This window comes from Orycteropus afer, unplaced genomic scaffold (assembly GCF_000298275.1).
Source record: "Orycteropus afer afer isolate SDZICR_OR568_19922 unplaced genomic scaffold, OryAfe1.0 scaffold00112, whole genome shotgun sequence".
Lineage (NCBI taxonomy): Eukaryota > Metazoa > Chordata > Mammalia > Tubulidentata > Orycteropodidae > Orycteropus > Orycteropus afer.
Genome location: NW_006921699.1, coordinates 6,603,267 through 6,619,381, shown reverse-complemented (window position 1 = coordinate 6,619,381; position 16,115 = coordinate 6,603,267). Strand labels below are relative to the sequence as shown.

At 38.3% G+C, this 16,115-nt stretch overlaps 1 protein-coding gene across 1 annotated transcript in view; it reads right to left on the bottom strand.

The window, feature by feature from the left end:
- Nucleotides 1–13,945: 13,945 nt before the first annotated feature.
- Nucleotides 13,946–16,115, bottom strand: part of DDX46 (DEAD-box helicase 46) — a 111,851-nt gene continuing 109,681 nt past the window's right edge. The window contains exons 22-23 of the mRNA XM_007943770.2: nucleotides 15,233–15,306; nucleotides 13,946–13,993 (exon numbers count right to left, since the gene is read on the bottom strand). Coding sequence (XP_007941961.1) covers nucleotides 13,946–13,993; nucleotides 15,233–15,306 — 122 coding nt within the window. The remainder of the gene's footprint in view (nucleotides 13,994–15,232; nucleotides 15,307–16,115) is intronic.

Below are 16,115 nucleotides of genomic sequence, written 5' to 3'. Positions count from 1 at the left end.
AACGTCTTCCTTGTAGAAATGTGATGTTAAATGAACTAATAGTTTTATTTAAAGTATGCATCAGTATTTAGAGATTCATTATGGTAGTGCAAAGATTAAGTACTTCACTGCTAACTGAAGGCTGGCAATTCGAACCCATTCAGCAGCTCCACGGGAGAAATAAACTGGCAATCTGCTCCCATGAAAATAATACCTTAGAAAATCCAATGGCAGTTCAACTCTACCACAGGGGGTGTCTATGAGTAAAAAATTGACTCAAGGGCACTTAACAGTAACAAATGTTTAAAACTTTATATAAAGGATTTTTAAGTGAATCCAAGTTTTTGGTATATTATTCTCAAATATAACCAAATAGATACTCAAATAAAACTTTTAAGAATTCATAGGTGTAAATGTTAATCAGGTAAACAAGGTAGAATATAAAATATGAAGAGCTGTATAAATCATAATATAAAATGTTGTAGGAACTGCAAAATGTACTGTATTTGTGTTATTCTAAAATTACCATAAAGGCTGAATTGGAAACCCTATGGTTGCATGAAATTTCCTGTATTTTTTTAATGTGTATGATGGACTTAATTTTTCTTGAGTATTAAAATCTGCCAATTGCTACCAAAAAAAAAAATTCATTAAGAATAAATACTTATTATGGTGCTTATCCTTAAAGTTGAGGGAAATAACTGTAGAGGATTTGAGTTTGAGCTGTATTTAAAGGTGCTGGGAATGCATAGGTGCAGCAGAAGTTGAGGCAGCCATGGAGGGAGAGAATAGCAAGTACATTTGCATTCGTACAGCCATCGACACCTACCAAATGGCTCCAGGAAAAGTCAGAAACGGGTCTGAAACGTCACATTATTCTGGAAAGAAAGCTTTCACAGAAGCAGCCTGAGCTAGGAAATGTCAGTGGGCAATCTTCAGCCATCTCTCTTAAGGGGGTAGACCTAGCGACTAACCTGAAGTGCACACTTACTAGCTTACTAAAATAGGTGCTAACCTGAGAAAAAACAGCACTCACCAGTCAGTTGGTAAACCACCATTTGATTGGGATTTGATCAGGGAAGAGAAGACTCATTTCAGACTCACCCTGCTGACTTACCTGTTCATTTATGCTGTATGTTGACATGTTACGGATTCAGTGGATCAGATGGAATTGCCCTCCACCAAAACCTATAAGCTCTATTCACATTAGGCATTACAACTTTGTCCAAACAATTGATTTTTTACTATCACTATAGGCAACTCCTCTTATCACAGACCATCTCTAACTTCTAGAAGGTTTGACCTCATTTCGAAGCAATCACCCCTTATTAACTTCTATCCTCTGGTCCTTTTATCCTTATTCTCTCAAATTGCACAAGGTCAGTCATATGATCCCACTTGCCTCTTTGACCAGGTGCTGCTGTTCAGAACCTTCAATTGCAGAGGGTAAATCTCTGGAAAGCCTTTTTTTTGGGGGGGGGGGCGGTGTGTGTGCTATGATATATATAGGTGCCTGAATAGTGCAGATGTTTAATACACTCAGCTGCTAACTGAAACTAGAGATTCAAGTTCACCTAGAGGTGCCTCAGAAGAAGAGCTTGGCGATCTCTTTCCAAAAAAATAAATTAACCATTGAAAACCCTATCTATCACAGGAGGCATCTACATCGCAGGGTAGGTGTGGAGTAAAGACTTTTTCCCAAAGAGAGGGAAAATCTTTTAAGAGGTAATCTCTAAAGCCTTGGAATGACATGCCTGATAGGTGTGTGTGTTTTTCTGGGGGCTTTGGGTAGTAACAATAGTGTGATTTAGGGTGGAGATGAGACAGTGATCAGTCATGTGCAGTCAACCATGCCTACATGATGTTGCTCCAATAAAAACTCTAGACACAGATAAGCTTCCCTAGTTGGCAATATACTATGCGTATTACCACACATCGTTACCGAGAAAATAAGTGTCCATGACTCCACAAGGAAAAAACCATTGGACATACCATGTTTGGAAATTTCCTGAACTCCGTCCTATGTGCCTCTTCCCTTGGCTGATTTTAATCTCTATCCCTCAGCTACTGTAAACCATAACCATGACTGTAACAGCTTCCAATGAGTTCTCTAAGTCCTTCTAGCCAATTATCGAACCTAAGAGTGGTGTTGGGGAGCCCTGAACTTGTGGTGGTGAAAGAAGTAAGGTTAACCTTGTGGACTGGGCTCCCTCTATGCAGCACAGGATTCACAGAAAGTGCCAGAATGGCAGGCTCTAAGAAACATGCACACTGGAGTTAAGAATCTGACTGCCAATTTTTGGTTTTATTACACTGTAATTACTTTGAGATATTCTAGTCTTCAGAAAAGTTTGCTATAGTCTAGGCACAGCCTTGTGATGTTATTACATTGAGGAGGGGAGCAAGGGGAGGCCACATTGATGTTTTGGAGATAAGGAGGACATTAACTTCATAGAGAAGCAATGAAACAGCTGAGGTAACTAAAAAAAAAAAAGGCAAGGGGTGGGAGTGGACAGCAGTTCAGAAAACCTAAGGCAGCAAACAGGAGTTCTGGTAGCATAGTGCCTAAGGCACTTGACTGCTAACCAGAAGGCTGGCGGTTCAAACCCACCAGCCACTCCTCGGAAGGAAGGTTGGACAATCCTACTTCTGTAGTGATACTGCCTCGGAAACCCAAGGAGGGGCTCACTATGAGTCGGGGCCGACTCGACAGCACATAACAACAACAACAAGGCAGCAAACATTCTCTGTACCTGAGGAAAGCCCTAGACTCCCAAAGCAATGGGTGGTAGGGTGGTGGTGGTAGACTTTATTGTGATTAATTATAACAACTGTGACTAACTTGATACTTTTAAAAAGTCACTCTGGGTGGTAAGAAGACTTGGAAACACGGTTGGGTGACACTCCCTAATGTTTGTGAAGACAGCTATGAAGTTTTTCCTTAGCTTTCTGTAGGCTCACCATACTTTATCTGATGAGAACAGTCTAAGGCACACAGGTCTAAGGCTTAAAAATCTTGGGACCATTAACCTAAGCAAATGTTTTCAGTGTCTTTATATCATTGTAGTTTCTTATTTTAAATTTTTTTGTAGTGACTTGCCAACCTAATAAACTCTAGAAGCCTGACACCAGGAGGATACAGCCAGCTGACTGTGTCAACACTTATTGAATGTTTTACTTCAGGTCCTGGAGAGAGAGACAGAATAGCAATTTAGATAAATAGAACATGGCTGAGGCCACATCACTTACTTGTTCTTAAGGTTAAATTACTCTAATACTTTACCCTAGTATCTACCAGAGATAAACAAAATACTCATCTGCCAGGAGAAAGATGGTGTATTGAGAAAGTCAGTAACATCTTCTTCTCTATCCCTTCAACAGCAGAGTGCAAGTAATGAAAATACTGGTAATACCGCTTGGTATGAGTGGGCCAAATTGAAGAGTTAAAATAGCATGCATATATCACATTTTATTTTTCTATATAGTATTCACTGATACTGAGTAGACAGGCTTTGGAATAAAGATAGATGTAATTTTAGTCCCAGGTCTGCCGCTACTAGCTGTGTGACCACTTACAAGTTACTTAGTCAATTCAATTAAACAAATATATATCAAAGGTTAGGTACTAAGTGAAGGACAGACATGGTCCCTGATCTCAGGAAGCTTATGTTCAAGTGGGGTAGACATACTAATAGATTTTAAAGAGTCACTCTGGGTGGTGAGAGGACTCGGAAACACGGCTTGGGTGTGTGACAGTCCCTAATGTTTGTGAAGACAGCTATAATGAGAATATAATCTTAAATGCAATGAAAAGAGTAGGTCTGGAATTTTCTGGTAAGTGTCAGGTTGATCTTGATGAGGTGCTGTAGTACATATAACATGATACAGGTATAATGTACAATTAGTGCTGAGCGTAGGCTTTTTCAAGAGCATAGCCAATTATCATCACTTCATTTGCAACAAGGGCCCACTTTAAATATAAGTGTGACTCATCTCCCCAAAAATGTCTGTGATAGTTGGAGCTGTGTGTCAACTTGGCTGGACCCCAGTTCTGTGTGGTTGTTCCCACGATGGGATCGGATGACTGTGTTCTGAGTGGCCAATCTGGCCAAGGGGAGTTTCCCTAGGGGTGTGACCTGCTTCCAGGATATCTAGGGACATCCTGGGAAGAGAGACATTCTTCTTTGGATCGGGATTCTGTTATGCTGACTACAACCTTCCGTGAGTGAGCAGCCCACCACTCGGCCTGGAGATCTTGGATTCGTCTTTCGCTGGAGTCAACAATCAGCGTACTGCCTGCCAGCCTTGAATTTCTCAGCCCCCTGTGGTTGTGGAAGCTAAGGCTGCCTCCAGCCCGACGTTTCCTCCAGAGACTTTGGACTTGCTGGTTTCTATACGTTTGTGAGCCATTTTTCTAAGATAAATTTCTCTCTCTTTCATATAAGCTTTGCTGGTTTTTGTTTCTCTAGAGAACCCAGTCTAATACAATGTCCAACCTTGAAATATACTTTGCACCTGATCTCACGTTTTTCATTCCTTCTCCAACAGTTTCAGCCTGGTCCAGAGTAAGCTAGACTATACCAACAAGTCACCATTAACAAGATTTTAGAAGAATAAATGGTGATTGTATATATAGGGAAGGCAGGCCATGAAAGGACTATGTGTCTACACCTGGAAGCTGTCTCTGAAAACCTTACAACTGAGACTACAAGTGTTCTTAAATACATTTATTTGAAAGTTCTACATAGGAAAAAAGGGATCTCATTTTCTAGATTTTCTCAATAGCTGCTGGAATAATGTTTTAGAAAGATCAGCACAAAGCTGGTCCCTGTGAGGCAGAAGTTAAAGATGTCTGAAATGTCCAACTTTTCCAACTGCTCTACCACTCCATCATCTCTAACATCAACTCTTCTTCCTCTCCTCAGTACTCTCCCTCCTGCCTTAGGGTTCCTATTTCACTGTAACATCTCACGGAACTCACAAACTGCCAAGGAAACGGCTCACGCAGTGATAGTGGAAGCTAGGAGCCTGGCAAATCCCAAGTCTGTAGGTAGGTCTGGAGGATTCTCCCACCTCATGTGGTTGCAGGGGCTGCTGAACCCAAATTGGCAGGTCAGACGACTGGCTGTTGTCTCAAGCCCAGGGGTGAGATAATGAGGAATTAACAGCAGGACAGAAGCAAGAAAGAACTTTCACAGAACATTCACACATATACCCTCAAAGAAGCTAAGGGTGGTGACTTGAGTCACTCTCTTCAGCAAGGTAGTACTCAAGATACATCCCACCCTAAACAAGTATGTTGTTGTTGTTGTTGTCTGCTGTCAAGTCGGCCCCGACTCATAGCGACCCCTCCTTGGGTTTCCGAGGCAGTATCACTACAGAAGTAGATTGCCCAACCTTCCTTCCGAGGAGTGGCTGGTGGGTTTGAACCGCCAGCCTTCTGGTGAGCAGTCAAGTGCCTTAGGCACTATGCTATCAGAGCTCCTAAACAAGTATAGAGACTAGGATTTACAATACATCACAAAACGGAGGAAGATAGCTAGAATTGTAGTAAGCAATTCACTACACTGCAATAACAATAACTGTTAATAGTGCTTTATAACAACATTGAAAGGCTAGATAGCATAAGAAAACCCACTCCCTACTCACCCATTATAATGATAATGGTACTAGCTAACATTTATTGAACATTTACCATTTGCAGAACAAGGGAGTACTGCATAGATTAAAATCAGGAAGGGAGTGTCAGGGTTGTATCCTTTCACCACACTTACACAATCTGTATGATGAACAAATAATCTGAGATGCTGGACTATATGAACAACAACACAGTATCAGGATGGGAGGAAGACTCATTAACAACCTGTGATATGTAGATGACACAACTTTGCTTGCTGAAAATGAGGATGATTTGAAGCACTTACTGGTGAAGATTAAAGACTACAGTCTGCAGTATGGATTACATCTCAACATAAAGAAAATGAGAATCTTCACAACTGGACTAATGAAATAAGCAGCATCGCAATAAATGGAGAAAAAGATTGATGTCATCAAAGATTTCGTATTACTTGGTTCCACAATCAGCATTAATGGAAGCAGCAGTCAAGACATCAGATGACATATTGCACCGGGCCAATCTGCTACCAAAGACCTTTTTGAAGAGCTGAAGAGCAAAGATGTCTCTTTCAAGACTGAGGTGCCTGTTCTGGTTACCTAGTGCCGCTCTGACAAGCATATAACACAAATGCAAAGGCCTTTACAAACAGGAGTTTATTTTCACAATTTGGAGGCTTTAAGTCCAAGTTCAAAGTGCCAGGCTCTAGGGGCTGGGTAAAAGCCCCTCAACCTTGGGGTCCAGCTCTGCCTCTTGCTCCCAGCACTGGAGCTAGAGGCGTTCTTCACTCAGACAGCTGCTGGCTGCTGAGGCTGAGAAGCTCCAAGGTTGACAAGTAAAAAAGACACAGTCTTGATGTTACCAAACCACATGGCAGGCCATTAACTTAAGTCCATTGTAAGTCCCAAGGTTGGCAAAGCATAGCAGGCTGCTGAGCAATGACACAGCTACATGCAGGGTCCAAGTGTACCATACGCTAGAGACCATTCCCAAGGCTTCTCCTTATATACAGGAAGCAGATCACATCCCAAAGGCAGCTACTCAGCTGCTTGTGGTAGATCCCACCATGGAGTTGATTCCCAGTCTCATCATGGGAAATAACTAGCACCAGCTGCCCAGCCACTCAACCAGGCCCAGACAAGTTGACACACAAACATAACTACCACAGTGCCCCTAAACCAAGCCATGGTATTTTCAGTCATCTCTTATGCACGTGAGACCTGGACGATGAATAAGGAAGACCGAAGAAGAGTTGATGCTTTTGAGCTGTGTTGTTGATGAAGACTAGTGAAAGTACCATGGGCTGCCAAAAGAACTAACAAATCTCTACTGGAAAAAGTGCAGCCGGAATGCTCCTTGGAAGAGAATGGCCAGACTTTGTCTCACCTACTTTGGTCTTGTTGTCAGAAGGGACCATTCCTTGGAGAATATCATGCTGGGTAAAGTGGAGGGTCAACAAAAAAGAGGAAGGCCCTTGACAAGATGGACTGGAACAGTGGCTCCAACGATGGGCTCAGGTATAGCAAGGATTGTGAGGGTGGTACAGGACCAGGCAGTGTTTTGTTCTGTTGCACACAGGGTTGTGATGGGTTGGAGATGACTTGATGGTACCTAACAACACTGTTACGCTATTTTTTTAAATAACATATTATAAAACATACACACAAAAGATTTTTAAAAATTTGAGACTAAAAAAGAATCTCTTGTATTTTCTTCTGGCTTTCCAATGATTATTATGCACCACACTTTGGAGACTACTGCTTTATCATAGGCAAAATCCAAGAGCAAAAGCAAGTGAAGGTCATCAGTTGTCATCAAACCTGAGTGTATATGACAGAATCGTTACCACCCCAGTATACTTTAACAGCAGCATGGACCCAGTAAAAAGTTACAAAGGAACTCTTGTACTCTCTTCAAGAAAACTCCCAAACATCCACACACCTGCTCCTTCTGCCAAGCTTTCCAAATCAGATGACTGAGTTGTGGCAGGACCAGGGCTGATGGGACAGATTCTAAAAGGTCCACAGTACTGTTCTAGGAGTTTCAATTCCCAAAAGACTCTCTTAAGCAAAAGCATGGAGAGAAAATGCTGAATTCAAGGATCCTTGGATTGGCTGAGCCAAGGCACCTAAGAGCCTCCCAGGACTTTGAGAATAAAGGCTTAGGATACCTTAATATCCAAAGCTATGAAGTGCCTGGAGTTGAAAGGCTAATAAAAATCCATCTACTACCAAGTGTCAAAGGTGCCCTGGTGGTGCAGTGGTTAAACACTAAGCCACTAACTGAAAAGTCGAGAGTTCAAATGCAGCAGCTACTCCCGCGGGAGAAATATGTGACAATAGGTGTCACCAAGATTACAGCCTTGGAACTCTATGGGGCAGTTCTACTTTGTCCTAAAAGGTCATTAGGAGCTTTGGTAGCATAGTGCCTAAGGCACTCGACTGCTAACCAGAAGGCTGGAGGTTCAAACCCACTAGCCACTCCTCCGAAGAAAGGTTGGGCAATTTACTTCCATAGTGATACCTCCTCAGAAACACAAGGAAGGGTCGCTATGAGTTGGGACCGACTCGATAGCACATTAACAACAAAAGGTCATTATGAGTTGGAATTTGACTCCATGGCAAGGGATGTGCCAAGTGTCAAGTTAAAATAAAATGGTTTTGGTGTGGAAAAAAGTGCTTGCCCACCACCAAATGATTTGAATTTCACTTTACATCTGTTAAGCGATATGCTAAATTGCAAAAATAAACTAATATTCAAAACATGGGCAGATATTTCTATATAGCAAGAGTGATTAGGATTTTTTTTTAATCCTGCAGTGGTAGTTTTTAAACTAATTCTAATAATATCTGTGAGTAATCTTGACTTCTAGTTCTCCAAATAGGTTAAACTTTCCTTTTGATTTCATACTTTTTTTTTTCTCTCTCTCAAAAAGAACAGGGTTAATGCAAAGTTAGAATTTCTTCTTAAAGGCCTGAACTTCAAAAGTATGAGCTCCAATAAATTGATGCCATATTTGGAAGAGAACAAAGTCAAGAAAAATAATCAAAAGTAAATTCCTCACCAGTCATGTGATTTAACAGTATACACTTATATCTACATACATACCAGCTAATCCACAAGGTACTATAAAGGTGAGAACACAGATACTGTGGGAATTTTGTAGGGAATACATTTGTTTCTACTTCTTATATTTTTACTTGGATCCCTGCTTGAGTAAAACGGTAAGTTGTTAAGAAAAAAGACCTTAAAAAATTTACAACTGGCAAAGTATCAGGGAATCTTTACCTAGTAAGAGAAAAGTAGCTGCTTTTAGCTCCATAGAACTTGCCTAATGGTACAACATACATTTTATTAAGTATGTGTAAGGAGATGTTGTTAACTACAAGTTAAACACCCTATCACATTGAGATTTTATTCTGTAAAGTTTTCTGATGGTTACACATAAACAGAATGACACCTCTCTATGCATCAACACATATTCATTCACTCTCTTTATATTTACATACACACAAAGGATTTTTAAAAGATAAACTCTGGCTTTTTAGGCAGAAACAGAAGGCATAAGAAAATGTCAGTAGATTCCAACATTTCTATAAAGCTATGTACCAAAATGTGAAGAACTAGCAGTCTTAATGACCTAGCAGTGCCATAACAAAAGATGCCAAAAGTAAGTGGCTTTAAAGAACAGAAATTTATTTTCTTACAGTTAAGGAGGCTAGAAAAACAAATTCAAGGTGTCAGCTCTAGTAGATCCTTCTCTGTCTCTTTCACCTTCTACTAGCTGCAACCTGTCTGCTCTTATGTTTGCTGTGGCTGTGTGCCTGTTCTGCTCTTTTTATAAGACACCATTCAGAAGGGACTGGATTTAGGATCTTCCCTACTCCCTGAAGAAGGATATCATGGTTGATAAAGTAGAAGGTCAGCAAAAAAGAGGAAAGGCCCTCAGCGAGATGGATTGACATAGTGGCTTCAACAATGGACTCAGGTATAGCAAGGACTGTGAGGCTGGCACGGGACTGGGCAGTGTTCTGTTCTGTTTTATGTAGGGTCACTATGAGTCGGAGCCGACTCCACGGCACCTAACAACAACTACTCTGATGTGACCTCATTAACATAAAGAAGATTGCTTTTTCTCAAAAGGGGCATATTTACAGGTTGTAGGGATAAGACTTCAACATTAACTTTTTGGAGGACACAATTCAATCCTTATCACTACCACCATTAGTTATCATTTCACTCCCACTAGTATGGCTACTCCTCGGAAGGAAGGTTGGGCAATCCTACTTCCGTAGTGATACTGCCTCGGAAACCCAAGGAGGGGTCGCTATGAGTCGGGGCCGACTCGACGGCAAACAACAACAACAACAACAGTATGGCTACTACCAGAAAATAACAACTCTTGGCAAGGATATGGAGAAACCTGAACCCTCATGCAATGCTGGTAGGACTGTAAATGGTACAGCCATGTGGAAAATACTTTAGGAGTTCTTCAAAAACACTTATAACCTAACAACTCCATTCCTAAGTATTCACCCCAAAGAACTGAAAGCAGGGCCTTAGATACTTGTATACCACTGTTCCTTGCAGCACTACTCACAACAGCCAAAAGGAGAAAATCTAAGTGTTAACAGACAAATGGGTAAACAAAATGAGCATATATATACAATAGATTATGATTCAGAGATATAATAATATATTCTCTTTATATGAATATAGTATATATTATAAAGATAAATGAAGTTCTGATACATGCTATGACATGAATTTTCTTAATCATGGTTCTGCAGAGGAACAGAGCCATCAATGTATACACACACACACACACACACACACTATATATATATATATATACACATAAATACATAGGAAGATTTATTTTAAAAACTTAGCTCATGAAATTGTGGGGGACTAGCAAGTCCAAAATCTGTAGCTCAGCAGATTCCTGCAGTTTTGTGTCCCAAAATCCATAGGTCAGGCAACAGCAAGAGTGAAGACCGGAAGAGTTCTGGCAAGAGTTTGGAGGCAGAATATACCCTAGAGAAAACTCTTTTTGCTGTTAAGACCTTTAACCCACTGCATGAGGCTTACCCATATTATGTAGGGTAACTTGCTTTACTTAAGGCCAACTGATTTAATCACATACAACTAATTCATAACAGCATCAACAATAGTGTTTGACCAAACAACTGGGTCCCACAGCCTAGCCAAGTAGCACAAAAAATTAACCATCACATAGATAGTAAGTAAACAACATGCTGAGTAAAATAAGTCTGACACCAAATGACAAATGTTGTATGATCCTACTTACATGAAATATCTAGAATACACAGATGTATAGAGACAAGTTTATTACTGGTTACCAGGGACTGAGGGGAGGGGAAACAGTACTTACTGCTTAAACAGGACTCAGTTTCTATTTGGGGTGATGAAAAACTTCTGGAAACAGTGGTCATGGTGCACAACACTATGAATGTAATTAATGCCACTGTCTTGTATGTGTTGTTATGTTATGCATATTTTATCACTCTCTCTCTCTATATATATATTTTAATGTGAAGAACTGGTAATGCTAGACTCAGATGTAAGTGGAAGACCACATTAGGTTACCACTCAGAACCTTTGCTTGCTATAAGAACTTGGCATGATCTATAAAACAGCACAATGGTGCATTTTAATAAACAAAATCTGGCTCTTTACCCGAGATTTCATTTTAGGCCCTATCTAAACACATTGTTAGGAACTCTGGTAGCATAGTGCCTAAGGCACTTGACTGCTAACCAGAAGGCTGGTAGTTCAAACCCACCAGCCACTCCTTGGAAGGAAGGTTGGGCAATCTACTTCCGTACTGATACTGCCTTGGAAACCCAAGGAGGGGTCAGCTAAATGGCACATAACAACAACAACAACAAACACAATGTTAATCCATCACTAAAAGATCTTACCTGACAGTTTTGAAAGACAAAGCAAGGCACCATAGTGAAAAGAGATTAGACACAGCTAAATTCTAACTCTGGAGAGTTTGCTTTCTAGTTTGTGATTTTTAAAATGCTGGTTTATCATTTAGAAGCAGACTCTACAACTGGTTTAACTGAGTTTAAAAATCCTAGGTATGTAAGAGCTAGTTCTCCTCAACTAACACCTTAGAGTCTCCCTTCCTCAAAAGATCAGCAGGTCACAGATGCACAGGAACTGTCAGTTGAACACAATATATAAGTCAACAAGGCCAGCAGGACATGAAATATACCAAATAATTAAGTGTCCAAAAAGAGTTGGTGAGAACTTAGTCATTACCCTTTCATTCTAACTTCCTTTTATAAAAGTGTGGTAAAACCCCAGCTCACACCTGAACCTATTATTTGACCAATATATATAATAGGTCTTATGTCTGTCTTGTATCAACTAAAAAGAACATCAAAGACCCTTCTATAAGAAGATATTTTTGGAAAGAAAACTGTAATATTTTGGGTAGTAAGTTGGTAGATATTTTTATAAAAATATGCAGAATATAATAGTTTTCTCATATGTCTACCAATGGAAATAAAATTAACAGATACAGCAAAAAACATTTCAGTAAAGATAATTTTAGGAAAATGCAGATTGGACTACTTTATTTTATAAGGAATTTAGGAAACATAAACAAATATTGATACTGCATTAAAAAACAAATTAAAGTTTGTACATCATCCAAATTTTAAAAAAGGATCAGCATGACACAAAAAAAATCACAACTAGATATTCAAGCATAAAGGTTATGCTAAAATGATGTAAAACTAAGAATCTCAAAGTGATGCAGTTGGTTGAAGGGAGCACCAATTGTCACCAATGTGGCACTACAACATAATCTATCAAAGAAAAACAGATTACTACTGGGTGATGTAAATAAGTAAATAAATAAACTAGAGGGATAACAGGAGCCTAAGATGCTTGGAATTTTAAAGTAAATGGTTTATTTGATTCTGTGGTTACAAGTGTTTTGTCTATTTTCTTTCCTTAAAGTAAGTGGATGTGTGAGGAATTCAAGCATATTTTTCCCAGTATGTTTTAGTTTTTCAGCAAGGGTATAGTTTTATATTGAAGAAATAATGATGGAAAGTCCTTGCCTCTTAAGTCATTTAATATACTATTAAGAAAATGATTCACTTTAACAGCTATAGTATGCTTTGATTTTCTCTTTTTAAAGAACTTGAAACAAGAATATAAAAAAGAAGTTTTTGTGTCTCTTAATTTAAGAAATATAATCCATGTACTTCCTGGAAAATCTCTATTTTCAGGAAATGAAAATATGAAATTCTAATACACCATGAATACTTAAAAGAATGTTAGGTGATCCAATTATAAAAACTTAAAATTAGAATCTTTAAAAAACGTATTGAAGGGCTCAGTATTACACTTTATGATTCCTTGTGAACGAAATTTCACCAAGAGAAGCTAAAGTCTAAGTCCAAACTTAAGCATTATGCTTGAAATTCTGAAAGAGAAGTCACAGCCTATTGAATAAACCTGAAGAAAAATCATATTAAAAGTAATTATAGTGTTTGTACATGCATATGTACATATGTATAAGCAAACATTTTCAGAGTAAAAAGGAATCATATTTACTATTTTCAGGCTACGAATCAGTTTTTTTTTAAGGAAGATTTAAAAAGTTAGTTGCTAGACATAGAGCCAGAAGTTTCAAGGGACACCTAACTAAAAGGAGTAAATACTAAAACTATTTGCAATGTAAAGAAATGCAAAAAACTCTTACACTATAAATCTTTAATTTTACAAAAACTGAATGTAACCCAACTATTGATGATTTATGATGATAAAAATGAAAACAAAAACTCTAAACCCATTTTGTACAAATTCTATTATAATAACATTCTTAAATCCAGTTCATATTGTTCCACTGAGTCAAGTTAAGTTTTAAGATCCAGAGGACAACACAAAATTAGACAGAGAATTTTGCCTTTCTCAGAAGATGATCACAATTTCTTTAAAAGAAGATAAGCTGGATAGCCCCTTCGTGACTTGAGTACTGCATTAAAGCCAATGGAAAGCCCAAATATTTCAATGTTTTTAAACCTCTGGAACATTACCCAGATATTTAAAATGTACTTATTAATATTTAAGTTTTATATTAAAGATGATCAGATCATATGAAAACAGGCCTGCTTTTAATGTAGTTTGATACTTGAGGGGGTATTCACTCAATGAAGATTTCTTTAGCAAATACTGGTTTCTTGTATTTAAAAAAATCAGCATGACAGAATTTTAAAAATCTTAATTTACACTATATTGTAAACTGCAGACAACTGCCATGTGTGTATCACAGATGAGCCCAGGTAAAAAGTTTTTTCCAGATGCTTATAAGACTTTGTATCTTCCTTTATTTGTTGGTTGGTATGAATTTTGCTGCAATAGGAAAAAAAAAAAATGTAAGTTATATGGTCAGAAACAGCCAAATAAGAAATACTTGTTAAGATAATTTCCTTTAAAACATAAAACTATCAGATTTTAAAACAAAAATGTTAATATTATTGTACTGAGGAAAAAGGAACTGTTCAATAACTATTTCTCTTTGTTCACATACGTGCTCCTTGATTATCATGTTTTGAACTGACTTAATGGTGGAGGCTTACACAAAAGCCCAAGTTTTTCTAACATATCTTGTTCAAATAATTTTAAACACTTGATTTAAAAGCTGTTTTCTTTTTCCTTCTCATTGTGAATACCCTATTTTAAATTTTTTATTTCTCCAAAACAATGATATGTAAAAGGAATTTTTAGAAAAGCCCTCAAAAACATATTCATAGAGAAAAGAAAAGGTCAACACTTTTCAGAAAGCCCTCATCCCAAGGTGCACATGGTAGGGAGAGTTTACAAGCATCAAATGCCAAAAGACAATCTGTCTCCATTGGGAAATGCTCTATAAAGGGTTACTTTTTCTACAATCAAAGTAAGTCCTTGGCTGAGTTTAAAAAGACTCATCATGTGCTGGCAAAGAAGTAAAGCAACTGGAGTTTTCATATATAGCTGGTGGGAGTGGAGAACTGTTTAGCAATACCTATTTAAAGCTAAACTACACATACGCTATAATCAGCAATTCTATTACAAGGTAATTACCTAAGAGAAAAGCATACTACTGTGCACCAGAGACATATAAGAATGTTCACAGCAGTGCTACTCATAAAAACCAAAAATCAGAATAACCCCAAAGTCAAATAGATAAGTAAACTGTGAAATATTTAAACAACTAAATACTATACATCTATGAAAATGAATGAATTACTGCTACATGTAACAACATGGATAAATCTCCTGAAACTAATCTCCAGTGGATGAAAATAGACACAGAGGAGTACTCAGCATGTATGTTAAGTTCACAAACAGCCAAACCAGTATCTACCTCAATCTACAGGATATAGTTACATTTGGGTGAGATGAATAATGAGGAAAAGGGACATGAGGGGGACTTCTGAAATGCTGGTAATGATCTAGACATCTTGATCTGGGTAGTGATTACAATGATGTACACACTTTGTGAAAATTCATCATGCTATTGTATTTATGACTGGTGTACTTTTCTGTACTTTGTCATACTTAAATAAAACATTTATTTAAACAAAACAAATCCTTGAGGTTTTCACTTACCAGCCGGATCAGTTCTTCTTTTATAAGCCTGGTGATTTCTGCCTTTGCTTTCTGCACAGCCAGTTCATTGGCACCTGGTGGGTGAGAGTAAACAAATTATTGATATTATTAGAACTACACTGGATGTTTATTCATATAATGAAAGCCCAAGGAATAAAGACTGTAGATGGCTTCAAGGAACATTTGTATGCCTGCTAAAATAGCCTTTCAAAGAATGGTGGCACATCATCCAGATTATATAATAAGCTGTTTATTAGTCTGCTTATTACTTTTAAAGTTTCAAATGTAACCAATTATGTCACATTGCATGTAGTGTTAACAGTTTCAAGTATGTTGATAAAAGAAAGAGATGATTAGCAATTTGTCCAGAAGACAACAAGAAAAGGTTAAAGGGAAATAAAACTTCCCTGGTTGATTTACTTAATAAATATTTATTGGACACTAACAATGTTCTGGTGATGCAGTGCCTAAGGCATTTGACTGCTTCACCAGAAGGCTGGCATTTCAAACCCACCAGCCACTTCACAAGAAGATTGGGCAATCTACTTCCGTAAAGATTTACTGCCTCGGAAACCCAAAGGGGTCACCATGAGTTGGAATCGAGTCAATGGCAGTGAGTTTGGTTTTTGTTTTGAGTTTAACAATATTTTTTGAATTCAGCAAATGTTCAGAAAGGTGTCATCAAAAGTCCTAAAGATGAATGACTATATCCTAGTTTGGTGAGTAATGTCTAGGGTCTTAAAAGCTTATGAGTGGTGGACATCAAGCTCAACTGGCATAACATGCTATACTAAACATTGTCCCACCTCCTACTTTGGCGAGTAGTGACTGGGATCTTAAAAGCTAGCAAGCTGCCATCTAGATGCAACGATGGGTCTCTCCT